The sequence below is a fragment of the Mastomys coucha genome, unplaced genomic scaffold, assembly GCF_008632895.1.
Source record: "Mastomys coucha isolate ucsf_1 unplaced genomic scaffold, UCSF_Mcou_1 pScaffold21, whole genome shotgun sequence".
In the NCBI taxonomy this organism is placed as follows: Eukaryota; Metazoa; Chordata; class Mammalia; order Rodentia; family Muridae; genus Mastomys; species Mastomys coucha.
The window spans coordinates 178751818-178778743 of record NW_022196904.1 but is presented as its reverse complement, the minus strand read 5'-3'; the positions used below and the strand labels follow the sequence as shown (position 1 = coordinate 178778743).

General features: G+C 46.3%; 1 protein-coding gene across 1 annotated transcript in view; it reads left to right on the top strand.

The window, feature by feature from the left end:
• Window positions 1–8192: 8192 nt before the first annotated feature.
• The window catches only part of Stn1 (STN1 subunit of CST complex), a 37727-nt gene continuing 18993 nt past the window's right edge, over window positions 8193–26926 (top strand). Inside the window, exons 1-4 of the mRNA XM_031390615.1 lie at window positions 8193–8473; window positions 8935–9110; window positions 17911–18006; window positions 22446–22514. Of these exons, the coding sequence (XP_031246475.1) occupies window positions 8957–9110; window positions 17911–18006; window positions 22446–22514 (319 nt within the window). The 5' untranslated portion in view covers window positions 8193–8473; window positions 8935–8956. The remainder of the gene's footprint in view (window positions 8474–8934; window positions 9111–17910; window positions 18007–22445; window positions 22515–26926) is intronic.

Sequence of the window (26926 nt, the reverse complement as noted above, 5' to 3'; positions counted from 1 at the left end):
GACATCACAGCTATTGGAGCCCATGGGCACCTGCGGATCAGGAAGGAGAGATACTGGGCAGGACTGCAAAGATACTGAATGGTGCTGCAGCTCTTCTCTTGAATAAGCTACTCGGGAAACTACTCCTCTAAGGGACAGTAACACAAAATTCGGGGCCTTACACATTGAACAAGTTCACTTTTCATTTTCTCTCAACTTAAAATGCAACGTCAGGGCCTGGAGAGATAGCTCAGCAGCTAAGAAGCAGAGTTACTCTTCCAGAGGACCAGAGTTCATGTCAACATCCAGTGGCTATCAACTGCCCAGCTCCAAGGGGATCCTGTACTTCTGACCTCTCCCTAAACTGCACCCCCTAAGCTGTGCATCCCTACACATGGGCAAACACATCTATACATCATTTAAAAAATGAAGATACATTAAGACTCAACTTCAGATACTGAGGATATAAATTGAAAACATACTTTATTGAAACACAACATCTTACTGGGGAATGGCTTAGCAGGGAAACCTTGCTGCTAAACCTGACTGCGGACGTTTGACTCCCTGGATTCATATGGTAAAAGGAGACAACTGAATCCTAAACGTCATTCTCTGATGTCCACATGTGCACTGTGGCATGAGTGTCAAACACACATGCACACTCACCACACTATGCACACACAAGAAACAAACTAAGAAATAAACGCAATTTTAGAAAATTAGGGAGACATAATACAGGTTGAGACAAGAAATAGTAAACAGCCATGGCCCCTTGCCATTTCCACTGCAGTTCACCTTGTGAAGAGTAGCCATTCGCTTGACTTCCAGCAGCATGGGATACTTCTGTGCGGCTTTGTACTTTGTATGAATAGAACCATGGGCTGTGTGTGCCTTCTGTTACTTACCACTGCTTTTGTGAGATCTGGGAAATGATCATTTTAAAAACGCTTAGTATTAAGCAATTTGTATTCAGTATCAAAAAGTCCCATCAGTTAGGATTACCTTAGAATAGCACATGTGTCCGTGAACAATTCATGTGCCCGACATTATGAGCTTTTTGTCAATGCCTTACCTAAAAAGAGAAATTCTGATTTCTTTTTTTGACATTTTTCCTGATCTCTTTATTCTGGCCTGCTGACGATTATTAATCTAAGTTCTGCAGTGCTTAGTGTTTATCCAGCCCCAAATTCTTTCCAATGTGTACAGCAACATTATCCTAAGATAAATAAGAGTCAGGTGTTTCTCACCTGGTGACTTCATCATAGCTGGTCACCTTTAGTGACATGGGGGTGTGGCCCGCTCTGGCCCCGTCTGACTTCATCAGAAAAGGGTGTGTACACATAACCCGTCTCGTAAGCTGCTGGAACAATGGGAACCTCCGACGCTGGTGAGATGCAGCCAGAGTCCGGCTTTAAATGCTCAGGCACAGTGTAACACTCAGGTGACTGTCATGTAAGCTTACCTGCTACCATAGCCAAGCCACGCTCAGCATTGCTGTGTGATAACTGATTAAGAATCTCTTTTTGTTAAAATTGTACAGGTTTTTAGTCCTCACCTTGGGAATTTGAATGGTCACCACCGGTCAGGTCGATGCAGAATCTTCACTCCCTCGGCCATAACAGGTCACTTCTGTCAGCTACACCCTGGGCCTTCACACACATCCCATCCCCCATTCACCTCCCACCACTCATCCCCCATCCCCCACCTCCACCTCCTACCTCTCACCCCCTCACCCCCGCAGCCCACCCCAACCCATCCCCATCTCCCACCCCTGCAGCCTAACTCCCACCCCTTTACCCCCTCCCCTCCCCTCTCCTCACCCTCCATCCCCACCCCTCACTGACCCCCGCCTTTCTTCATCCTGCTCCTGCCTCCTCTGCACAAGTTTCTAAACTCTCTCTTTTTATAGAGCTGTGTCTTGCAAGTCTGTGTTTCGGCTTCTTTTTCTTGGCATAATTCAAGGAATCCTAAACCCTGCCAAAGCCACCGATCCTGCCACCACCCAAGTGGGTTCTAAATCCACACACAGAGATGACAGACAGTGTGATCTGGACAGTATGGCTAGTTTTACTTTTCTAGGTTTCTGTCTCAGGGACTTTTGCTGCCCCGGGGTCAAAGGTCATCATTAACTACTTGTTTCTCTGACAGAGGCATCAGGCATATACCATTGCGGGCACATGCAGCGGTGCCCAGCTTTTATGTACGTGCCAGGGACTCGAACCCCAGTCCTCATGCTCATACATCTAACATTCTTATCCACTAAAGCCATAGCTCCATCCCCCCAAATGGACTCTAAGACAAGTCTCCTCATTTGAGGCTAAGCAGGGGACATTTTATAACATGAAGAGTTAATATATTAGGAAGATATAACACGTGACTATGCACTGAAGAACTAAGCTCAAGATATGAGAGGTGAAACTGAGGCCAGGTAAAGAAGCGAGAGCGAGTTACTGTCCTCTGGTCCAGTAACTCAAGTCCCCACGCTGTGCTGCCCGCTTCATTCTTCATATTGTGATCATGTGTTTCTGTGTTTGGCCCACCGCCCACCAGAGTCTTTATTCCTGCTATATGCCAAGCGTTTAACACTTTTTTTTCTGTATCTCCTGCACATACAGAACAGTTATTTTTGTAGCTCCTAAGTGATTGGCATCCCAGGCAGGAGGGGAGGAGGAAAGGGAAGCTTCTTACATTCCAGAAATCAGGTGCTCCAGATGTCTGCAGCGGGTTTCCCTACAGAATTCACTGAAGTGCTGCTTTGAGGGTCAGGCTCTACCCACGCAGCTCTTCGGTGGCCCTGAGTTTGAGCCTCCTTACTGGATTTAAATCCAAACTTATTTAGTCAAACTTCCCTCAATACTGTGAGCAAAGTCTCCTCAGATCAGCATTCGGAGAAGCCAGCTGCAGTGTGGCTCAGCCATGGACACTGTGGGAGATGAGCCTAGAGGAGTCATGGCCAGGCTGGGATGGACTGACATTATATGCAGATGAGAAAGCCAGACTTTATTCTGTCATCCATAAAGCCACTGGGAGATTTTAGACAACGGACTAAGCTGTCTAGTTTGCATTTTATGAAGAGCATCTGTGTTTGTCATGTAGAGGATGAGGAGGAAGAAGGCAGGATGGGCTGGAGGCACAGGAGCTGGTTAGAAGGTAATGTCAGCAATCCGGGCAATCATTATAAAAGCCTGGATGAAGGCCATGACAATAAGAACAGGGAGAGAGCTAAGTTAGAGAACATACCTTAAAAGCGGGAAGCAGGATTGATGGGTTCGTGACTGATTGCATCTCAAAGTGATAGAGGGTGAGGTGCCTTTGAAGTCTCCCAACCTTCTCACTTAGAAAATAGGCAGATGAGGTTGGCATTCACCTTGGTAGAGGGGAGAGAGACTGAATTAGGGTGATGAGCAGTCACCGGGAAAGATGGTGGTACCAGGAGAGTACATCAGGAGTTGGCATCTGAGGCTCAGGCAGAGCTCTTGGCTGGATGTAAGGCATTGAGAGTCACTGGAATATTGACTTGGTTGAGTCCTAGGCTTGAATGAGGTTTCCCAGTGTGCCTAGGGTGAGACAGGCTGGATCCTGTAAGAGATAAATGTAGACAAAAATAATGCAGAGACAAGGAGGTCTGAGGGAACCCAGAAAGGATGAATTCAGGAGTCACAGGTCGGGAGAGAACTCGATGTCCAATACTAGAAAAAAAGACAGTGGGGTCATGCTGACAGGGAGAGCAGCTTTCGTCCTTGAGAATTTGAATATAATTGTGGACATTAGGAGAGCAATTGCAGTGCAGTGGGAGGCTTGGGTGGGGCTGTTTGAAGCTTAAAGTAAGTCCCATTGTGGTGGGATGAACTGGACAGCCACCACCAAGAAGTGTGCACGGAGAGTGTCCAGGACTCGTTCAAGGAGCTCAGCTCTGAAAGAGGCTGTGAGCCACAGGGCAGAAATGAAAGGGCGGAGGTCTTCAGAGAAGCCATTTTTCCAAAAAGGATAAATGCTGGAAAGAGGGGTAAGGGAGGGAGGGAGAGGGAGAGAAAGGGAAGGAAGGAGAGAGAGAGGACAGAGAAAGAGTCATGGAGGAAGGGAGACAGAAAAGAAGAAGAGGAAGAAGGATGGAGAAGGAAGGAAGAAGAGAGAGAAGGAGGAGGAGGAGGGAGAGAAGGAGAACTCAGAGCTCACAGGACAGAATTATTTATAGGTAGAACAGGTGACATAGATGAGAACCACTGAAATAGGTTAAAATAAGTTAAAATATCTTATTTTAACTCCTTGACCATCAATTGGTTAATATCCCTAAAATACAGTTTTCAGAATTGATGCAGTTCGTTGCGTAGAGAACACCTTTTTACACATTTCTATAGTACGACAGATATGGCAGGTAGACCTACGATTCATCTATTATTGTTGTTTTACATTTATTTATTTATTTAGGGAAGGGTGGGGTAAATATCTACAAGTGAAAGGTCAACTTCCATTTGGATCCTGAAGCTTGAACTCAGGTTGTCAGGCTTGGTGGCCAGGACCCTCAACGGCTCAGTTCTCAATTGCCCCACTATTTTGATTTGTTAAGTCACTGCCCTGATCACAAGCAGCTCCTTCGCTTCGTCTCTGGGGAGAAAAGCTGGACATGTATACAAGCTTTCAGAACCTTGCTCAAATCCTGATCTCACTGCCTTCTGCAGCAAGGCTATAGGGTGGGCTTGCCCACAAACCCATCTTGTTCATGACCTACCAGCTTGTTTGGACTTGCTTTCTGCCTACCTCCTATTGCACAGTAGCCACACTCTCCCACTCTTTACTGTTCCTAGAACACTGAACTTCTTTGAGGCTGTGCCCCCAGAAGCCCATGCTTGTCTCAAGGACCACCCCAAGTGATCTTTTCTGTTTTCCTTTTCTTTTTCAAGAGAGGGCTTGGCTGTCCCGAAACTTGCTTTATAGACCAGGCTGGCCCCTGCCTCCTGAGTGTTAGGATGAAAGGCCTGCACCACCATACCTGGCTCATGATCTCTCCAGTACTTGGTGCCACTGACTCCTTAGCCACAGGTCTCGGCGCCAGATCTCTGTCATAATCTCATCTGTTGAGAGCAGATCCTGTACTTGAGACACACACATAGCGCTTCTTACGTCCTCCTAAGCAGTGACAGTTGTCTTTATTTCATTCACTTTCCTTTGTCCATTGTTCCTCTGTCCTCTCACGGAACAGAATCTCCATGAGGACCCATCTCATCCCCCACACATCTCATCTCCCCTTCCCTGTATCCAGCATACTGCCTGACGGGAACTTTGGAAATATGTTTCAGCAACAAAGGAATGGTCAACTCCTCCATTTTTTTTTTTCTATTTTTAAAACCCAGTTTGATTCCACACCCTCAGTGAATACAAATAATAGTTCATCTGTGCTGTGCTTACTTTGTTCTGGCTGTTACTATACCACATTAATTCATTTAATGGTAGCTGTTACTATACTGCATTATCTCATTTAGTGAGCCTCCTCCATTAGTCTCCCATGACTCATAGAGTAGCTATAACCCAGGCCACACACTGTCAGCTCCTTGTTTGTTTTTATTTTTGTGGGTTTTTTGGTTTTGGTTTTGTTTTTTTTTCAGTGCTGGGTATTGAACCCAGAACTGTGCACACGCTAGATGCAACAGCTAGAGAAATGTTCTACCATTGAGCACAGCCTAGCCCTTGCTTTATTATTTAATTGATCATGAGCATTCGGCCCAGTGACATCTTAGTTTTCCTACACACACACACACACACACACACACACACACACACAGAACTCAGAGGATACTAAGGAGATGAAGATGCCCTCTGGGCAAGTTGTCTTTGTTATATCAAAGCTAAACACAGCTTGACATTAGCTAAAACAGTGAAAACAGATTAGATTCAGTAACCACTGAGAAGAAGAAAAAGTGGGGTTCATTCAGTGGAGTTTTTTAAAAGAGAGAAAATGAGGGAGTAGGGACCGTGGAATGGAGCCAGGGCTTGGGCAGTCAGGAAGTGAGAAACTGAGGAAATGTGAAGGGAGTTTAGCCCTGTGAAACTAATTTAAGTGTGTTAAATGTTGCCTATGGTATTCAGGCTCCGCAGCCGCTCCTCCCCCTCCCCGGGCTGGGGGATGGCTCCCTGTGGTTGGGTATCAGCTAGAGCAAACAATTCTCCTGTAGCCTGGAGTTCTCTTGGGCATTTCAAGGGGAACTAGGTACAAGAATGCGCCTAGCTGCTGCTATAAACTTTGTCAGTGTTTGCTCAGATCTTTATAGACCAAGCTTGCTTAGTTGAGGATCAAGGAGCCTGATTAAGGTCTGATCAGGAAGAAAATCTTGAATAATTATAAACTTCAGGGCTGGTGAAATGGCTTAGCGGGTAAGAGCACTGACTGCTCTTCTGAAGGTCCTGAGTTCAAATCCCAGTAACCAGGAACTGAGCAAGCGGGGTCTACCAGAGTGAGCGTGGCCAACCTGAGCGAGCAGAAGTCCTAAAAAGTCAATTCCCAACAACCAGATAAAGGCTCACAACTATCTGTACAGTGTGTACTCATATACGTAAAATAATAAATAAATCTCTAAAAAAATTTATAAACTTCAAAAAGAAAATCATTGGCAGGTAGAGGAAACCCTGTTCTATTTGTAAAGATGGAAATCACAAAGCATACTCATTTGAGCTTTGAGGTATCTGAGACATACAGTTCAAATTTGCTGTTTTCCAAAGAAATTGCTAGACTCTTAGCTTTCAGGAAAGAATGATATGATCTGTCAAAAAAAAGAAAGTCTATAAAACTTGTTATTTTGCACCAAGTTGCCAAAAGAAAGGGTTCCTAGCATTGACTTTTAAAATATCGGCCTTGAATGCTGTAGGGTTTTGTGTTGGTCCTGCAGGGTTGAGAATCTCAGGATCATCCAGGAAGGCCTGGGAGTCTGGGAGTTCTACAGGAGGGAGGCTGAGATCTTTACAAAGCTCCCCCAAAACCCATGAATCTGGAATTCCACGGCTCACCCTCAGCTTCCTTACCACCTACTCCTCAGGTCTGGCGCTCAGATCCAGAGGCACACCCCCTCTAAAGAGTCCTCCATCACTGTAAAACATGACATCAGGGGAGTCTGCTCCTATTTATAACACAAGGTGTGGCCCTCCCCCAGGTTGGCAGTAAACCCAGAGTCCCAGCGCTCTTGCCTAGCATTCCATCCCTGAGAGCCCTGAGAGTCATTTCTGAAAATGCCTCAACTTCTGAGGACAGCGGAGACTAGTTTCCTTGGACTCCACCCTAGAGCAGACGTGGGCACTCCTGAGAATGTCACCCAACCTGTCTGTCTCTACCTGACAGGTGAACTGGAAACGTCAGTCCTACTATGCTTCCTTGGGGGGAACCTCTTCTTTTAGAGAGGGGTTGGGCTCCACAGATCTTAAACTCCACAGGCCCAGCGGCTTCATGCCCTAGAGTCTGGGAGACACTGTTTTTCAGCTCCTTCTGTGGCCAGGGAGGTAACTGGAAGCCATGGTTCTAATGACACCCAGTTTCCATTCCAGCCCTTCTCTGATAGTTTAGCAATGATCTCTTTGGCCTCCTGCCCCTTTTGCCGTTGGAGTGACTGACCTGCCCTCTCCTAGGCGTGTGAGTCTCTGAGAGTAGGGAAGAACTTCTTTGTTTATATGGGTGGAAACGCTGGAGAGAGGGCTCAACAAGGTGGCCATGGTTTACAAAATGTCAGTCTCTCAAGAGTTAAAGGTTCAACATCCCGGGCTATACCTTAAGGAAGGGGAAAGGAGACAAAGTGCATTCTGGTCTCGTATGGGTGGCTTCCGTTAGAGAAAGACCTATTATTCACTCGGGGCCTCAGGTTCAGGGAGACTACAGCATCCCTGTGCCAGTGGATCACTGCCAGCTGTGAAGAAACCGTAAAATACTCCGTTGCCTAATTTTGTTGGTTTAACAAGTCAAGGCAACCCCCTGCCCTAATGTTAAAAAAGAAAATTAAGTTTGATCTCGTCCCCATTTCCTGGAACCGTCTGAGGGCATCGGAGTGACAAATGTGACGTGGAAGGCGGGATTTGAGCAGCAGGAATTCCGGAGCTGGCTCGGGAATCTCCGGACACTCGTCGAGGCCCCGAAGAGCCTGCGCAGGGAGTAGACCCGGAAGACTGAGTGGGCGGAGCCGTTGCGTGTGATGGGCGTGACCTGCGAGGCGGGCGTCGGGGGCGTGGCCTCGGTGGGAGTGGCTGGCCGTAGCTCGGCGCGGGTGGCGGGAAGGAAATACGCCGGCGGGAGTGTGCTCGCTTCCTTCTCGCAACCGGAACTGTTTGGGCAATCTTGGCTAACTGTTCCTGCTCCGGGAGAGGCTGTAAACCTCTCTCATTCTGCCTCCTTTTCCTTTCCTCCGCTCTTCCCAGAAGGTGAAAGATCGAAGCGTGGATAGACACACCTCCAGGGCCCAAAATCCACGGCCACAGGGCGCCATTCCTCTCCGGATTTATTCGTTAAAACTCCTTTAGGGTACGCCTGTGTGGATGGTTATCCTCAAAGTGGGGAGTTCGTATTTAGGGGATGTAGCTCAGTTGTTGGAGAGCACTTGCCTAGCTTGCGTGAAGCGCCCTTGCAAGAAGCCCTGCGTTCGATCCCCAGCACTGTATAAACCAGGCCTGATGGAACATGCTCCTAATCCCAGTACTGGAGGAGGAGGCTGGAGAATCAGTAGTTCAAAGTCATCCTCAACTACATAGCTAGACTAAGATCAGCCTGGGCTATCTGAGACCATGTCTGAAAAGAAAATTTGGTGTTTAACTGATTCTCAGTTGGTTATTTCGCGGGAAGGAGCCTCACGCAAGGAGCATTTTGCCATCTGCTAGGCATGAAGCCTGACAGGGTCCTGAACCCCTGTTTTACCCTCCTAAGACTTCGGGATGACCCTTACCCACATTAAACACCTTGAAACCTTATTTTTGTGTCTTTTATAGAGCCTTGGCTCAGGGTTAGCAGATGCCACAACCTTGCCTTTCGATGGAGTGTGAATCCAGTCCAAGGGAAGAGGAGGTTCCGCCCCTCTTTTGGGGTCTGGATCCTGTGTTTCAAGCCTTTGCAAAACTCTACATCAAGGATATCCTGGAGATGAAGGAGTCCCAACAAATGCCAGGTATGTGGCCGGCTAGCCTAATGGATGCCCTGTGCTGCACCCTGACCACTCAGTTTTCCTCAAAGATACAAAAAGCCACAGGCTTAGCCCATCTGAAGAGCCCTGTCTGAAAGTTATCTAGCCTCAACTTGGGAAAGAGTTCATTTCCATGATTTTTGTGTAAATTAAAGACAGTCTAAAAATTTTAAGATAATAGAAGTTTGAGGGCATAACCTTTGCACTGAGCCCTTTCTCCCAACCTTTATATAACCAGATATAATTCCAACACTTGGAAGATGGAAGTAGGGATGATCAGGAGTTCAAAGCCAGCCTGGGCTACATAAGACCTTTTCTCAATAGAATACCTAACTAAAACCACATATGCTTGAGGTCTTCCATACTTTAGAATACCGCCATTCCTTTTGGGAACTGGCTGGCTTTTGAGTGGACGAGGCAGGCATAAGTCTTAATGTGGTACTTAACCTTCCTGGTTATGTGACTCACTTTCTGCAAAGTTTTGGTGTCCTCTTAGTAAACGCGTGGGGGTTGGTTTTGGTTTGAGTTAATCACAATCAAAGTAATAGAAACTCCTGGGAGGACAGATGACATCTGGCTTATCTGTGAGTTATGACAACATCTGCTTGGAGTAGGTGGACCCTTGAGAAACTCCAGTGGAAACTGTAAAGCATTGTATAGCACAATGTTCGTGGGAGTCATATGTATGCACCTTTCAGTATCTTCCTGGATTTTTCACTTTCTAAATTTTGTTTTTTTATACATTTTATTTTTATTTTGTGGGTGTGGATGTTTTATGTGTACCATGTACATGCAGGTATTCTCAGAGGAACTGGGGTTGCAGATGATTGTAAGCCACCAAATGGGTTCTGGGAATTGAACCCTAGTCCTCTGGAAGAGCAGCCAGTGCTCTTAACCACTGAGCCACCTCTCCAGCCCTTCACCTTATGGGGCAGGCAAGGAGGGGCGAACAAGTTGAGATAAAGTTTCACAGTGTAACCCTGGCCATTCTTTTTTTGTTTTTGTTTTTGTTTTTCCCAGACAGGGTTTCTCTGTGTAGCCCTGGCTGTCCTGGAACTCACTCTGTAGACCAGGCTGGCCTCGAACTCAGAAATCCACCTGCCTCTGCCTCCCAAGTGCTGGGATTAAAGGCGTGCACCACCACCGCCTGGCAACCCTGGCTATTCTAATACTCACTCTAGCCCAAACTGGCCTTGAACACAGAGATCCACTTGCCTCTGCTTCCCCAAGTGGTGGGATTAAAGGTGCACCTCACCACACTTGGCTCACCTTTATTTTTTTGTTTTTGGGGGTTTTATTTTTTTGTTGTTGTTTTTCGAGACAGGGTTTCTCTGTATAGCCCTGGCTGTCCTGGAACTCACTCTGTAGACTAGGCTGGCTTTGAACTCAGAAATCCACCTGCCTCTGCCTCCCAAGTGCTGGGATTAAAGGCGTGCACTACCACTGCCCGGCCTCACTTTTATTTTTCAAGGCAAGGTGTTTTGCTAACCTTGGAGGCTGTCCGTTCAGGTAGGCTGGCTGGCCAATGAACTTGAAAGACTTTTTTCATGTCTGCTTGATCCCATACAGGGTTACTGGTATATACAGACAAGCTGGGCTTTTCTGTGGGTGCCGGTGGTCACAATTTAGGCCACTCTGCTTGTGCCTTGGGTGTATTACTAACTGAACCATCTCCTCAGCCACAATTTTTAAAATTAAAGTATTGGTTACTAGAGATATGATTATCATACCTAAAAGTTTAACAAATATATAGATTGGAATAATTTAGGTGGCTGTGGGTAGTCCTCTGGGAGTTCAATACTGTGTTTTGTGAGAAGTTTGGTTAAATCCCTTGCAATTTTGTGAAGTTTCTATTCAGGGACCTTCTGAATAACAATCTTTGAGTCAAAAAAAAAAAGTCAGGATCTCAAATAGTCACAGTTTGAATGAAAAGAAAAGAGGTTTATGCAGTCCATTTTATGTGCTTGGATGACCTTTTCCTAAAGCTGTTTGTACAGAATTTTTTTGGGGGGAGGGGGTTGAGACAGGGTTTCTCTGTGTAGCCCTGGCTGTCCTGGAACTCGCTCTGTAGACCAGGCTGGCCTCGAACTCAGAAATCTGCCTGCCTCTGCCTCCCAAGTGCTGGGATTAAAGGCATGCGCCACCACTGCCCGGCTTGGACAGAATTCTTTTCCTGCACCTTTACTCCCTACCTACTGTTGAACTTAGTCTGGATTTTTTTTTTCCCTCCACTTAGAAGGCAGCCAGCCTGCTCCAGAGTTTCCCAGAATTATCTGGTGTTCTTTATAGCTCATCTCCTTGGGAAGAAATTAATTCACACCAAATGCCAGTCTTCCTTAAAAGATCTGTGAGTAAGGAAGCCAGCTAGTACCAGGGACATCCCTGTGAGCAAAAGGATGTGATGATGTGTTAAAACCAGTGAGAACCAGCCCTGGGACCCTTTGCCTCTTAGGCGAGACTGTCTCTTGCTCATCTGTAAGAGGAAATCTCATGGATGAAGCAAACGTCATCGTCTTACCATGTTGAATTCCAAGAGGGTAGGAAACCCCACTACCCCCGGATTTTGGCTTGGTCTTGTGTCTTAGGTCACCATCAGGAGAATTCTTGTGAGCCAGATGTGGATTATCCAGCTGTAATCCCAGCACTCTGGAGGTGGAAGCAGATGAGGAACACAGGGTCATCCATTCTCAGCTACATCCAGGGCCAGCCTGGTCTACATGACAGAATGGCTCTAAAAACAAGACAAGAGAGATGTGGTGATGCTTCCCTGTAGTCCCAGGGTTTGACAGCTCAAGGACAGAAAACAACACAACAAAAACCAACCAACCAAATGGGATGCTTGCAACTTCATAAAACTTAGAAATATTTAAACACCAGAGAGTATCTGAAGCAAACAAACCAACCAACAAAAAATAGAGGTTAACAACTACAGAAGACAGAACCGGGAACAAACGAGCTGTAATGAACTTGTTTGTCCTTTGTCCTTGGTCCTGGGCAATAATCTCTCAGTCTTTGGAATTTCCTGAGAAAGGAGTGTCTTTGGAAGCGGAGGTGGGGGCCCCACCTTAGTTTATGCCGATGGAGCATGTTATCAGAATGGACCTATCTATACCCAAGTAATTGAGGGTTGGGAATCTTAGCTTGAGTGATCAGCCTGACCTTGGGTGAGGTCATAGGACCAGTGAATCGATCAGGCCTACACTATGAAACCCACTAAAAGCCCGGGGGGGGGGGTGTGTGTGTGTGTGTGTTAAGGCTTACATGAGCTTACCTGGTTAGTTAAGTATGCTGTGTCCGAGGGCGATGTGTCCCAGAGTCTCACTTGGAGCCCTCCACACCTTCCTCTGCACTTTATTTAGGGGACACTGATTTGTGCCCTTTCTTTTAAATTGTAGTCATTAAATATGGCCCCTTCCTGAGTTTTGGCTAGGTATCAAAGCTGCAGGAGTCACATAAACAGCATTGTAACGGGCTAGACAGAGGATCCCTGCAACGCTGGACGCTGGTAGCTGGAGTGGGGCCATTGTATTGGAGAGTGTGCCTTAAGCTGGTGAGATTTTACCTGGCTGGGTACTGCTTGGCTTGCCCTGTAAAACACTGTCTCCATACACTTCAACTAAGGGTTTCACTGGTAGAAATGTGAAGTCTGTAGTATTTAGTTGTGCGGTTTATTTTTTTGCTTGTTCGTTGTCTTATGTGTTAAAAGCTTTGCTTCTATGTACAGGATATGTGCAGGACACCCTCTCTGACGACAGGATTCCTCATGTAACCCTGGCAGGACACCTTCCCTGGCGACAGAATTCCCCATGTAGCCCTAGCAGGACACCTTCCCTGATGACAGGATTCCTCATGTAGCCCTAGCAGGACACCCTCCCTGATGACAGGATTCCTCATGTAGCCCTGGCAGGACATCTTCCCTGACTATAGGATTCCTCATGTAGCCCTGGCAGGACACCTTCCCTGATGACAGGATTCCTCATGAAGCCCTGGCTGGCCAGATACTCACCATGTAGACCAGCCTGGATTTAAGTTTTTGAACTTGTTTCTTGAGGTGGATCTCTTTAAAAGTACTATTTTTAATGATTTTATTTTGTTTTTATGCATATAGGAGTTTTGCCTGCATGTATGCCTGCACATCCTAAGCATGCAATGCCCTCAGAGGCCAGAGGGGGCGCTGGAGTCCCCTGGAACTGGAGCTACCATGTTGGTGTTAGGAATTGAACTCTGGTCTTCTGGAAGAATAGCTAGTGCTCTTAACCCCTGAGCTATCTCTCCTGTACCATTTAAGGAAAGGAAACAGAAATATCTTCCTGGGGTTGTGGATATTCATCGACAGTGGCTTAAAATCTAAGTCAAATTTACCAATGACTTTGGCTCTATTTTTTTTTTTAATTCTTAATTTTACTTTATTTAATGTGTTTGGATTTTTTAAAATTAATTTTTTTGCAAAGATAAAACTTTATTTTAATTGGATATTTTCTTTATTGACATTTTAAATGTTATTCCCTTTCCTGGTCCACCCCACACACACACACACACACCAGAAATCCCCCTATCCCATCCCCCCTCCCCTGCTTCTATGAAATCACCCACCCACTCCTGCCTTACCTCCCTGGCATTCCCCTATTCTGGGGCATCAAGCCTTCATAGGACCAAGGGCCTCTCCTCCTGTTGATGTCTGTCAAGGCCATCCTCTGCTACATATGCGGCTGGAGCCATGGGCCCCTCCATATGTATTATATGTATTCTTTGGTTGGTGGTTTAGTCGCTGGGAGCTCTGGGGGATCTGGTTGGTTGATGATGTTGTTGTAAACCTCTTCAGCTCCTTCAGTCCTTTCTCTAGCTCCTCCACTGGGGACCCTGCGCTCAGTCTCATAGTTGGCTACGAGCATCCGCCTCAATATTTGTCGGGCCCTGGCAGAGCCTCTCAGGAGACAGCTATATCAGGCTCCTGTCAGCATGCACTTCTTGGCATCCACAATAGTGTCTGGGTTTGGTGACTGTATATGGGATGGATCCCCAGGTGGGGCAGTCTCTGGATGGCCTTTCCTTCATTCTCTGCTCCATACTTTGTATTTCCTCCTGTGAGTATTTTGTTCCCCTTCTAAGAAGGACTGAAGCACCCACAGTTTGTTCTTCCTTCTTCTTGAGCTTCATGTGGTCTGTGAATTGTGTGCTGGGTATTCTGAGCTTTTGGGCTAATATCCACTTATCAGTGAGTGGACCTCGGCTTGTTAAGTTCTCATAATGTGGCTTCCTTTTCTTAGGATCTGAGCATAGGGGAGCACAGATGCCCAGGATATCCCAGGCTGCTGTAGGCTCTGTGGGAAAGGCTGGGACATGAGCTTGCTGTTTGATCCTTACTCTCTCTGTGGACAGAGCTGCGCCCTTGGGCTCCAGAAGAGAGCTCCCTGTGGTGGAAGGAAGTGGTTCTCTTTTGCAGTGTTGTAAGCCATGGTCTCGAGGCCTGGCTTCTTACCCTGTGGTTTGTGTCTTAATGTGCCCTGAGAAGTTTCCTCTGGGTTTTTAAGCAGTGCGTTTCTTCCTCAGCCAGTTTCCTCAGAGGTACCCCCCACCAGCCCCCCAATTCAAACCATCTGCTGTTTGTCTGTCTCTGTTTCTCCATTGTTCTGAGAGTCTTTCAAGACTGACTTCTGCTGAGTCCTTTGGGACTAGGAGGATTTTCTTGCAGCCTCAAGTGACTGCTCTTGAAAGTAGGCCATTGTTAATTCCCAAGGCACACATTTGTGAGCTCCATGTTCAGTCCTTTCCAAGGAGGTATATAGTATGTTGTCAAGTGAGAACACATTCAGATACAGTTTGTTGAATGAAGATTGGTGACTTGGGGACACTGGCTGATGCATTCATTCAGTCTTCTTTCTGCCTTTGGAAACAGACTTGTTCAGCCCCTCACCTCATCTTAAGGGTCATAACATTTCGGCTGTTGACTACAGATCCATGTCATACCCAGTCAGCCTGTGTGTTTATGAATAGGAGCGGCTAGCATTCAGGAGTGACACTGGGCTCCCTCCTTCAGGGGACCTTGCCCTCATCAGCTTCTGGCCTCCTAGGTTGCCCTAAGGAGGCAACCTAGCCACCTGCTCATCCTTAGAAGTACACCTGTGCACAAGAGAGGGGCCAGCTCAGAGCAAAGTTCCCTGTGCTTTTCTCTGTAAGCCACACCTGTGCTCCTAGTATCCCTCTGAGAGAACCACCCATCAGCAATGGTCAGTGTAAAATTCAGGCCATAGTCGCCTAATGGATTGAAATCCAGAGGTCTGACCATCCGGGCTGGCCAAATGCTTGAAGTAATCATGCTTCTTTGTTTACTATCCAAATATATTTATTTACAAAGGAAAAGGCCATTTAAATATATATATCTAAGGGGCTAGAGAGGTGGCTTAGTATTTGAATGCTGCTCTTTCAGAGAACCCAAATTTAGTTCCCAGTAACCAGTTGGGCAACTGACAACCAACTGCCTCTAACTTCAGCTCCATGGGATGTGACACCATCTTCTTATCCATATCCATTCAAATAAGTAATAATAGTAATAAGTCTTTTAAAAATAATGTATTGCTGGAGGCTGGAGAGATGGCTCAGCGGTTAAGAGCACTGACTGCTCTTTCCAGAGGTCCTGAGTTCAATTCCCAGCAACCACATGGTGGCTCACAACCATCTGTAATGGGATCTGATACCCTCCTCTGGTGTGCCTGAAGACAGCTACAGTACTCACATAAAATAAATAAATAAATCTTTAAAAAAAATAATAATATGCTGGGCAGTGGTGGTGATGCCTTTAATTCCAGCACTTGGGAGGCAGAGGCAAGTAGATTTCTGAGTTGAAGGCCAGTCTGGTCTACAGAGTGAGTTCCAAGACAGCCATGGCTATACAGAGAAACCCTGTCTCGAAAAACAAAATAAAATAAAATAAAATAAAATAAAACAAAACAAAGAAGAACAAAAAAATGTATTGCCCTCAAAAATAGAATAAATAAAAAAATGAAAATATATATTCTTCGCAACTGAAGGTAAAGACTGCAGGTGTGGCGGGGCTGAAGGCTGCGAGACTACTACTTGGGAACCGGTGCGCGATCTGAGTTCATGGCAGAGGCTGACGCACGAGCTTGAGTAGGATATGGAGTCTGGGTGGGAGGCTCTGAAGCAGCCAGGAAGTCCTGGGAATAAAAGTGGAGTTAGGAGCTGGGGGCTTCTAGAAAACCTCAAGACAGTGTTTCCACATATGAAAAAAACAAAACCAAAAACCATCGCTGCTCCTCAGTGATGGCCCCCTCCCCTCCAGCATCTATGTAGGCTGAGCTTTACAGACAGGCTTTTAAGAAGTGCCTGAGTTACAGTTAGCTGGCCCCAGTGGGCAGTGTGTTTATCTTTTCCTCACTGGTTCATACAAATGATGACTGGTTTCTTAGGAAAGTTGTGGTTTTAAAAAGTCATGGAGCTGGAGAGAGGGATCAAGAAACCAGCTCTTGCAGAGAACCCTGCTTCAATTCCTATTCACAGAGCACACGGGCTCGGTGGTGTGCTCACATCGGGTGATGCGGACGGTGTTCACAGAGCACACGGGCTCGGTGGTGTGCTCACATCAGGTGATGCGGACTGTGTTCACAGAGCACACGGGCTCGGTGGTGTGCTCACATCGGGTGATAGCTGTGTTTAGCCCTGCGGATGGTGTTCACAGAGCACACAATCATTTTTTTTTTCTTTTAGTGGATATTTTCTTTATCTACCCATATGGTGGCTTACAGTATCCATACCCCAGTTCCGGGAGACCCAGCAGGCATGCATCTCGTGCACATATATGAATGCATACGGGCAAACCATTCATATGTATAAAAGTAAAATAAATCAATCTAAAAAAAGAAATAAAGCCATAGCTTCCCTTACAGTCACCTGGGCTCAGTGGTGTGCTCACATCAGGTGACAGCTGTGTTTAGCCCTGCGGATGGTGTTCACAGAGCACACAATCATTTTTTTTTCTTTTAGTGGATATTTTCTTTATCTACATTTCAAATGTTATCCCCTTTCCAGGTTTCCCCTCCAGAACCCCCTATCCCATCCCTCCTCCCCCTGCCTCTCCACCACCCACTCCCACCTTCCCACCCTGGCATGAGCACAATCCTATCCAATGTGGAAAGGAGCTAAGCAACCTGAGTGGGTGACCCTGCTTTTCCCTGCTGTGCTAGTTCGTTAGTTCAGGCTTCTCAAGAGCCCATTTTTCTGCTTTCTGCTCCTTAAAAGGACCACTTACCTTCTTGGAGCCTGCCACTTGCCAAGGACTGACTCTTTTTTTTTTTTTTTTTTTTTTTTTTTTTTTTTTTTTTTTTTTTGTTTTTTTGAGACAGGGTTTCTCTGTGTAGCCTTGGCTGTCCTGGAACTCACTCTGTAGACCAGGCTGGCCTCGAACTCAGAAATCCGCCTGCCTCTGCCTCCCAAGTGCTGGGATTAAAGGCGTGCGCCACCACCGCCCGGCCAAGGACTGACTCTTAAGACTGGAATTTGAGTTGGGCAGTAGTGGCACACGCCTTTAATCCCAGCACTTGGGAGGCAGAGGCAGGTGGATTTCTGAGTTCGAGGCCAGCCTGGTCTACAGAGTGAGTTCCAGGATAGCCAGAGCTATACAGAGAAACCCTGTCTCGAAAAACAAAAACAAAAAAAGACTGGAATTTGAACACACAGCTTGCCAGTGACTTGTGACACCTTATGCCCGAGAGACATTTAATGCAAGCAAATGTGGTTGTGTTATGAGCTGCTTCCTCTTGATTTTTAGGTATATATTTTTACAACGGGCATCCAATAAGACGAGTAGATATCATGGGAGCTGTCATCAGCGTAAGAGAACGAGAAACTTTCTACAGCTATGGAGGTAAGAGCGATCCTCTGAAACTGTCCCCACTCAGCTGGAACTTGAGTTTTCAGCAGCCCTCAAGCTTGTGAGCAGCAGGGCCTCACAAAAAAAAAACAAGCGCTCTCTTGAGAGTTTGTGGAGTCTCATGTCTGCCCGAAGCAAAGGAGGCCACAGGTAAGAACGACATGGATGTGTGTAGTGAGGCACCGCTGTGGGGGAGAGACCGTGAAAGAATTGCAGCCATGCACGGTCACTGATGGTCAGGGGAGACACCTGCCACCTGCCACACAGCGGTGCAGAGCCAAGGACCAGACTGAGTGGTTACTGCGATCCCTTTAAAAAGAGGCCCAGTAAATGTAAAAATAGACCTATTTAGATAACAATCGTTTTTAAAGATTTATATCCGGAGCAGTTAGGGGAGAGGAAAAAAAGACATTTTGTTACTCAGGGTGTAAATATCCATTATCTAACTTGCCTCATGTTGAAAACTAAGTACAGAGCCTCCATAGTTTAGACACTGGACAATTGCTAGAATGGGCTTTAGTATGGTGTGTCTTGTTTTTTTCGAGTGTGTGGTTATGTGCCTGTGAGTCCAGGTGCCTAAGGAGACAAGAAGAGGGTGTCAGCTCCCCTGGAGTTAGAGTTCTAAGCAGCTGTGAGCCACCCAGTGTGGGTGCTGGAACCAAACTTGGCTCCCCTGGAGAGCAGTGAAGGCTCCTGACACTGAGTAGTCTCTCTGACCCTAATGCAAGCAAGCATCTTGATTTGTTGGAGTCGAACAGCTCCAAGACTCCATGGGAGAAACGGGGATAGACATTTGGGTGTTGGGGGGGTGTACAACTGAATTGCAGACCTTTGCTCTGACTGACGCCATCACTTGTGTGGCCTGGCCTGCAGTGTGCTTTCTCACTGTACGTGGGGAAAAGTAGGAGGTGACCTTTATGTCCAGGAACATTTGATTGACACTCAGGGTCACTGTGTCTCCACCTCGACCTACTGTCCTGAAGGTGATCATCCCTGTGCTTATGAAGAACATGTTTGAGATGAGATCTCTCCCTCCACATGTTCTCTCTCCCTCTCCCCCATCTCTCTTTTCCCGCTTTCCCTCTCTCCCTCTCTCTTCCCCCTTCCCTCTCTTTCTCTCCCTCTCCCTCTCTTTCCCTTTCCCTGTCCCTCTCCTTCTCACTGTCCCTCTCTCTCTCCTTCTCGCTGTCCCTCTCCCCCTCCCCCTGTCTCTCCTTCCCCCTCTCCTTTTCCCTCCTTCTCCCTAACCCCTTCCTCTCTCCCTTTCCCCTTCCTCCCCCTCCTCCTCTCCTCTCTATATGTGTATGTTTTAAATCTTGCCAAGCACCTCTCTCCTGACTCTCTATTTTACCAAAGATGTCGGTCTTGTTTTTCTCCGACCACTCTGCAAGCATGCCCAACGCTCCTTCTGCATGCCCAGCTGTGGGCAAGCGCGTTGTGTGTAGTAAAACGCCATACTGCTCTCTGTGCCCCGGTGATGACATAACCATGGCTTTCAGTGACAAAGCACTTTTTACATTCATCGCTCCATATATTCTCCCCCATTTTGTTTAGAAATAGTTATGGAAACACTATTAATAGGAAATGGATAACTATTTCCAGTTTGCCGGTGAGGAAACTGACTCACTCAGCTTTCTCAGGGTGAGTCCATTTGTTTGCTAACTGGCCCCAGCATGCTCTGCTGTCGGCAGAGAACTCAAAATAGCTTTTGTCTTCTGCATCCCCTGCTTTCTCCGGGCCCCCGACCCCAGTCATCTGGAGTTGTTTTCAGATCAAATAAGAGGCTGTTGGGGATTTCAGTTTCCTTCGGCCCTAGAGTTGGATCTGATCCGCCGCGTGACAGAAACGGGCTCCGTGTAAGTCATTTTCCACTGTGGAAACGTTTAGGATGATGTTTGGCTCTTCCCTAAGGAGACTTTCCCTCCAAGTGGGTGTCGTGAGAGCATGACACATCCGTGGGCTACAGGAAGGCAGCCGTGTGGAAGTAATTAAGAGCAGAAAGGCGCTCTGTACCTCACTCAGCGCTTGTGTGGCCAGCTGAAGCAGAGAGCCACTACCTCCCGCTGTCTGCAGGCCCAGCGGGGCTCTCCTGCGCCTGCGCCTGCGCCTGCTCCCTGATGCTCTGCAGGTGTAGACTGTATCTCCGCCCACGCTGGCTCCTAGTGTCACACTCGGGAAGGATGTGGTGTGGCTTTGTCACTCAGCGGTAGGCCTCAGGAACTGCTGCATGGTCTGCAGGAGAAGCAGAGAAGTCAGGGTCTGGTAGGCACAGGCCTGTAGTACACAGAGCTGTTGACAGCTGCTTGAGCTCTCATGTGATTCTAAAGATGCTCAGGTTAGACCAGGATAACCTCAAGTCCCCTAGAACAAGTGTTTGCTCATTTGCTACTAGTCTTGCTTCCAGTATAAACACTTCCAGCCAGGTGCAATGGTTCCGGGGCCTGTAATCCCCACACTCGTACACTCAGTCCTGCAAGATTGAGGCCAGCCAGGGCTATGGAGTGGGTCCAAGCCAGCTATAGAGCTAGACCCTGTCTCTCTTTGTTTTTGAAATTTACCTGGCAGTTAGTGTTCACATTGAATGGAGGTTCTTCTTCCATATTTTAAAAGATTCTACTACTAGCATTTAGTGTCTTAAAATAATTTCTGTTGAAGTATATTGTTCAGTTTTTATACATTTAAGATTTAGAAGGTATATGGGATTTGTTTTACAGAGAGGCCCGTGTCTTTCAACAGTGAGGACCTAGGTCCTCATCATAACATGTCAATCTCATATACTACATTATTACAATTTATTTAAACAACTACATATCTATAAACGTCGTTCCCATTTTCAATGTTATAAGCACCTATTTCAGTGAGCAGCATTATCCTAGATATCTATTCACTTGTTCTGGTTTTCTCATGGAATAGTTGACTAGAAGTGATGGCCAAGTCAAAGGATATGTGTGCGTGCTGTTTAGAAGTGAGCCGCTGATCCATACTTCCTCTCGTACCCAATGAGGGTATTAATATTTGTTGTGTGTATCTCCAATACAAAAAAACCCAGGCACCCAGGATGCTAGATAAGTGCTATATAACTGAGCCCTATCCTCACCCTGGTTGTCAGTGTTTTAAACTGTCAGTTTAGCAGCTGAGAAATTATGTAACCGATTTTCTTCATGTCAGTTGGTGGATTTAGCATATGGACATTTCTTACGGACCACTTACACATTTCCCATGCATTGCATATCCCTTTTCTTTGATACAGTTTCTCTTGTGGGCTTGTTCTTTTTCTCACTAGTTCATATGAGCTCTTTATATATTAAAGCAGTAACCATATATTGAAAAAGTTGCTGTTATTGGTTTAGGCCAGCAAATGTATCAAGCTTTGTTTAATGAGTTACAATTTTCAGATTCTGCTTTAGAAAGTCTAAATCCAGAGCTTGAAGATGTCCTTCAGTGTCTTCTTCTCACTTTGTATCAACAAGTGAACTTACATTTACTATAAAGAATCATCCTCTTTCTACAGAGATTTAATCTGACGATAAAGCATTTTCCCTTTTGTTCTATATCACGTGGGCCTTAGGCCTTGGGCCTTCACAGCAGTCTACTGCTTTGTTTTGTTTCAATCATGAGGCCTACCACCCCGCTCAGCCACCTATGTCTGGAGTTTGTCAGAATTCAGACAGACGAGTCCTGTCTTCTCTCAGCAGAGGTCATCAAGGTCCCCTATAGTCACAAATCCAAGTCTCGCGGAAACTGTAATTTTTCTTTTTTCATTTTGGCGCTATAAATAAAGGCAGAGTAGTTCTATTTTTGTGGTCAGGGTATAAAATTATTTTCTGTTAGGAAAATAAGGCTGAGTCCTGTGATGAGCTTTATCTCTACTGTATCCCTACAGAGGGGCGGGCTGGCCTGAGACCTTTGCACAGAGAACCCCTGGGCCAAACGCTGGGGGCCGCTTTGCTGGGGGATGAGCAAGCTAGAGAAGAGATGACAGAGGCTGGGTTCGGAGTGCCAGGGGCACAACCACAGGCCACGTGGTGCTTCCTTGTTTGAGAGAGAGAAGAAAGGCCGGTTATGGATGTGGGCACTCCCTCGGGTTGCTTTGCACCTAGCGTTACCCACCCACTGTTACCAGAGTAGATTCATCACTGCCGTAGAGGTAGACAGAGGCTGTATCCCTTGGATCCGTGTGTGTGTGTGTGTGTGTGTGTGTGTGTGTGTGTGTGTGTGTGTACTCACAGGTAAGTAGTTCATGCTGGTGTGTAGTGGAAGGTTGCTTCTAAAGACAAGGAGCATTCTTTAAGGGAGTTGTTCCTCTAGGTTGTTGACACTGGCATCTTTCAGTCTGGCTGAATGCAGTGATGGAATGTAGATTCCAAGCTGGAATGACTCGAGGATTCCAGCCATAGCCAAGCCTCTCACCTCCCTTGCCGCTTCTCTTTCAGTGGACGATGCCACTGGGGTTATAAACTGCGTCTGCTGGAAGAAGATGAGCAACACGGAGTCTTCCTCAGGTAATTATGTTTGCCACAGTCCTTTGATTTCACTCAAGGTAGCTCATCAAACAGCTGTCAGTGTTTGCACATTAGGCTGCTGCTGGGCTGCATTGGTGGCCCTGACAGACACCCTGCCCTTGTAGTAAAGAAGGGCAATTGCTTCTCTCCTACCTCCTTGGCCCTCATCTTCTCTTAAACCTAGGCACTGAGAAAGGCTTTCTGGAAGTTTCTACAGTACAGTTTTTACCTCACCTATTGTCTTGCAAGCCAAGATATTGTGGCCTATGGCCCATCAGGTCAGAATTCCTGAGCAAGGATTTTGAAGAGTGTTCCTCCCACGTGTGTGCACCAGTGTATCTGCTATCACGATCCAGAGTTGAGAACTCTAACATATTCAAATACATAGCAAGGATTCAAAGCTTGTTAAGGCAGGAGTCCTTTGGAAGTTAGCCGCTAAGTAATATAAATTTTAAAATTATATTTTGAACGCATTGACTAACTGAAGTATTTGGAATTATGTAAATGTGCTCCAGTGATGCTTGGTGTGTGTGTGTGTGTGTGTGTGTGTGTGTGTATGTGTGTGTGTGTGTGTGTTGGGCTATAGATCTAACATCTAGGACCTTAAACATGCTGGGCAAGTATCCTACCATGGATTAACAGCCCCAGTCCTCTTGGGTAATTTTTTTAAAAGTCCATTTACTTTATTTTATGTGTATGGGTGTTTTACTTGGATGTATACCAGTGTGGCATATGCATGCAAGGCCTACAGAGGCCAGAAGAGGGCGTTGGATCCCCTAGAACTGCAGTTACAAAGGGTTTTAAACCCTCATGTTGGTACTTGGAACCCAACCTGGGCTCCTCTTCAAGGGCAGAAAGTGCTCTTAACCACTGAGCCTTGTCTCCAGTCCTTTAGGTAACTTTTAAAGTTTTCATGTTCAGTTCCCAGCACCCTCATGGTAGCTCTCAGCTATCCAGAACTCCAGCTCCAGGGAACCCAAAACCCTCTCCTGATTTCTTCAGGCACTGGGCATGCATGTGGTACATACAGATGCATTCAGGTAAAACATGAGTACATCTAACCAAGTTAATTTTTAAAAAATTAAATTAAGTTCATAATTACTTACAGGGTGTATGCAGCGCTAGTGATCTTTTTAGGCTCCAAGTAGTCACAGACACCAGCAATGTCTTTTGTTGTTTTGTCCCATATGAAGAATGATGGCATCCATGCGGGGCTATCAAGTCTCTCACTCCAGTGTGTAACCTCCGGTGTCTGTGGGTTCATGCTGCATGGTTGTGAGCTTTCCTCCTGATTTTTACCATCATGTGTCAGAATCCCACCTTCCCTTTGGCTGTACCAACCAACGACGTGCCCATTTGTTTAGTTTCCTAGTGTATGTCTACTTAGGGATTAGCTAGTCCTGTGGAATCTCAGCATGTGTCCATCATTTAAGAACATCTACATTGGTGGCTTCGCTTTGCTTAGAAGGCAAGAGATGAACCTGTAAGACAGCCAGACCCCTGGATTTGTTGGTTTGGGTACTTCCCTTAGTCTGTGCTTATGTTTTGGGTTTTGGTTTTTTTGTTTTGTTTTGTTTTGTTTTTAAGAGAAGAAAAGTTTATTTTGGCTCACAGTTTGAAGGTCCACTCCATCACAGCAACAAAAAAGGCAAGCGTTTGAGGAAGCCGCTTACGTCCCGTCAACAGTTAGGAAGTACAGAAGCTGGGGGTGCTCATCCAGCTTTCTCCTGCTTATGCAGTCTAGGAGTCTGTGCGTATGTTAACTACTTTACCAATTACCGTGACACAATACCTGGTAAAGAGGGGTAAGCGGAGGAGATCATACTGGCTGGCCTGAACTCACAATGCAAGCTAGCCTTAAACTCAGAGATCCACCTGCCTCTGCCTTCCAATTGCTAGGGTTAAATGCACATGCCACCATGTCCAGCTGTCAGAAGGAACTTAAGGACAATGACGTTTCTGCTCATCGTTTGTCAGGAAAGGGACGGAGGCAGGTAAGTGATGTACCTGGCCACACAACACACACAGGAAGCAGAGGAAGATGAATGCCACTGTCCACCACTTCCTCCTTCCTTGTTGTGGGAAATATTAAAAAAGTAAAACTGGCTTATTCCTGCACTTGTGCCTCTGGCGGGAATGGCTGACCTGTTTTTATCTAAGGAGATTCACTGGCCCAGAGCTCCCGAAATGTCTCTACCAGTTCATTATGTTCCCAGTGGTGGGTCACTACCACACCAACCCCGTGCTTCAAATCCACCACGGCCTTTGTGGTGCACATCTGGCGAACCCACGCTTTGCTACCATACCTTTCTCTCTTGAACCCAGACAAGCTGCCATGTGAAGGAAAATACAACACAAATTTAGTTCAGAAACAATGGAAACTCAATCTTTGGGTGCAACAACTAAAATCTAATCTTGTATGCCTTATTAAAATCTGATTCCTCCAGTGTCAAATCCTTGTGGATCCACCATGATACCGGGGAACTCCAGCAGCTACAGCTTAGCCCTCTGCTGTCCCTGCTCCAAAAAGACCTCACTCTCTCCTGCTTCCTCTCTTCCTCTATTCAACCCGGAAGTCCCGCCTACTTGCCCAGTGATTGGCTCCTTTATTCAATTAGGGGATTGGTTCAGAAGAACAGCACCAGGCCCATCCACAACACTTCCTGTCCTGTCGGGGATTTCAGCCTGTTGATTAATACAGCTCCAACTCAGGTGCATTGTTTCTTATTAGTCCTCTCTGGAGACATCCTCACAGACATACCCAGAGTGTGTTTCCATGGTGATTCTAAATCCAGTCTAGTTGACAATGAAGATTAACTGTCACAGTGCTGTTCCGTAGAATACTCTAGGCAGGTAATACATGACAAACAGTTTGTCGGGCCCGAAGGTTGGGAAACCAAAGAACCTGCAGGCTCTGATGCTTGATGAAGGCCAATCTCTACCTCCAAGATGGCTCCTTGAATGGTGCTCCCTCTGGTGTGTTCTTCTTGTGCCCAAGGAGCAAACAGAGAGAAGCCCTTCTGTACATTCTCATGGTAGCATTGACTCATCCCCTGCTCTGAATACCTCCTGTTCAATTCCACCTCCTAACACTGTTGCGTTGTGGCTGTGGTCTAGATGAAAGTCTCCCAGAGGTCTGTGTCAAGGCTTGGTCCCCAGGGTTGGCAGAAATGGAGGATCTTGTGGACATGTAAGAGACAGGAACTAATGTGAGGTCCTAGGTCATTGAGGACATAATATCAAATGGTACCCTGCCTTAGTCCCTTTGCTTCCTGGCTTAGACATACGATACTGCTATGATATGCTACTCTGCAAATCATAGAGACTGCCTAACCTTGGACTTGTGCATCCAGACCTATGAGCCAAAAATGCAGCTCTCTATTTCATAAGGAATCTGTTGTTATTTCATTCCCGGGATGGAACGCTGGTAGGTACAGTTTGGATAGTTTCCAACACTTGAGACTTGAAGGGTACAAAAGCGAGCCAACCACAGCAGCATTATGAGTCGTTTGCAGACTTATGGCTTTACTTACAACCCTTAATCAGAAGGCGCAGTTAGTCTAGCCACACCTGAGTTAGGTGAGCAAACTTCTTCTCTAAAGAGGCAGACTGTATGCATTTTCTGTTTTGTGGACGCGATGTGCCTTAGCTACTTGACACTGCCATTTGAGCACAAAGTGGGCCATGGTGATACAGGGGACAATCAGGCATGGCTCTGTCCCAGCAAAGTCTAAACAGGTTATAGACTGATTTGTTCTGTGGTTTAGGTATTGGTTTTGTTTTCTAAATTAGCTCCATTTTGGCAGGGACAGGGTCTCACTATGTGGCTCCAGCTGACCTCAAACTCACATTGATCCCCTTTGCCTCTGCCTCCCCAGTGCTGGGATCAGAAATGTGTGCCACCAAATCCAGATTAATTCACTGCTTTAAAAAGGGTGGCATGATCAGCAACACTGTGGAACTCCTAAACTTAGTAGTGTTTTAGATCAACACAGTAGTTGTTAATACTGAACATGCCAAGAGGAGGAGGTCTTAGATGTCCGAAAGCAGGTCAGCCGGTGAACACGTACAGAGCGATCTTCTCTTAAAGCTGCTTTGCAAATATAAAGAAAGGCTAGAAAGGGCCCTTGTCATGTTCCATGTGACGTGGTGTTTTTAAATTGCTCCCAACTCACTTGTTCTTTCCTTTTAATTTAATTGCCCAAAGTTTAAAGGCTTTCATTGGAAGGTGGCCCAAAACGATAATTTTTAAAATACAGAATTCAGTGTGAGTCAAAATCATGTTCCAATCAATTAAATGAAAACTATAATGTAAACTCTGTGGATGTTCCATTGACTATACCATTTGCACTTAGCTTATGAGCAATGTTAAGACAGGTTGGCCCTCACCATCAGAATGCTAAAGGGGGTTT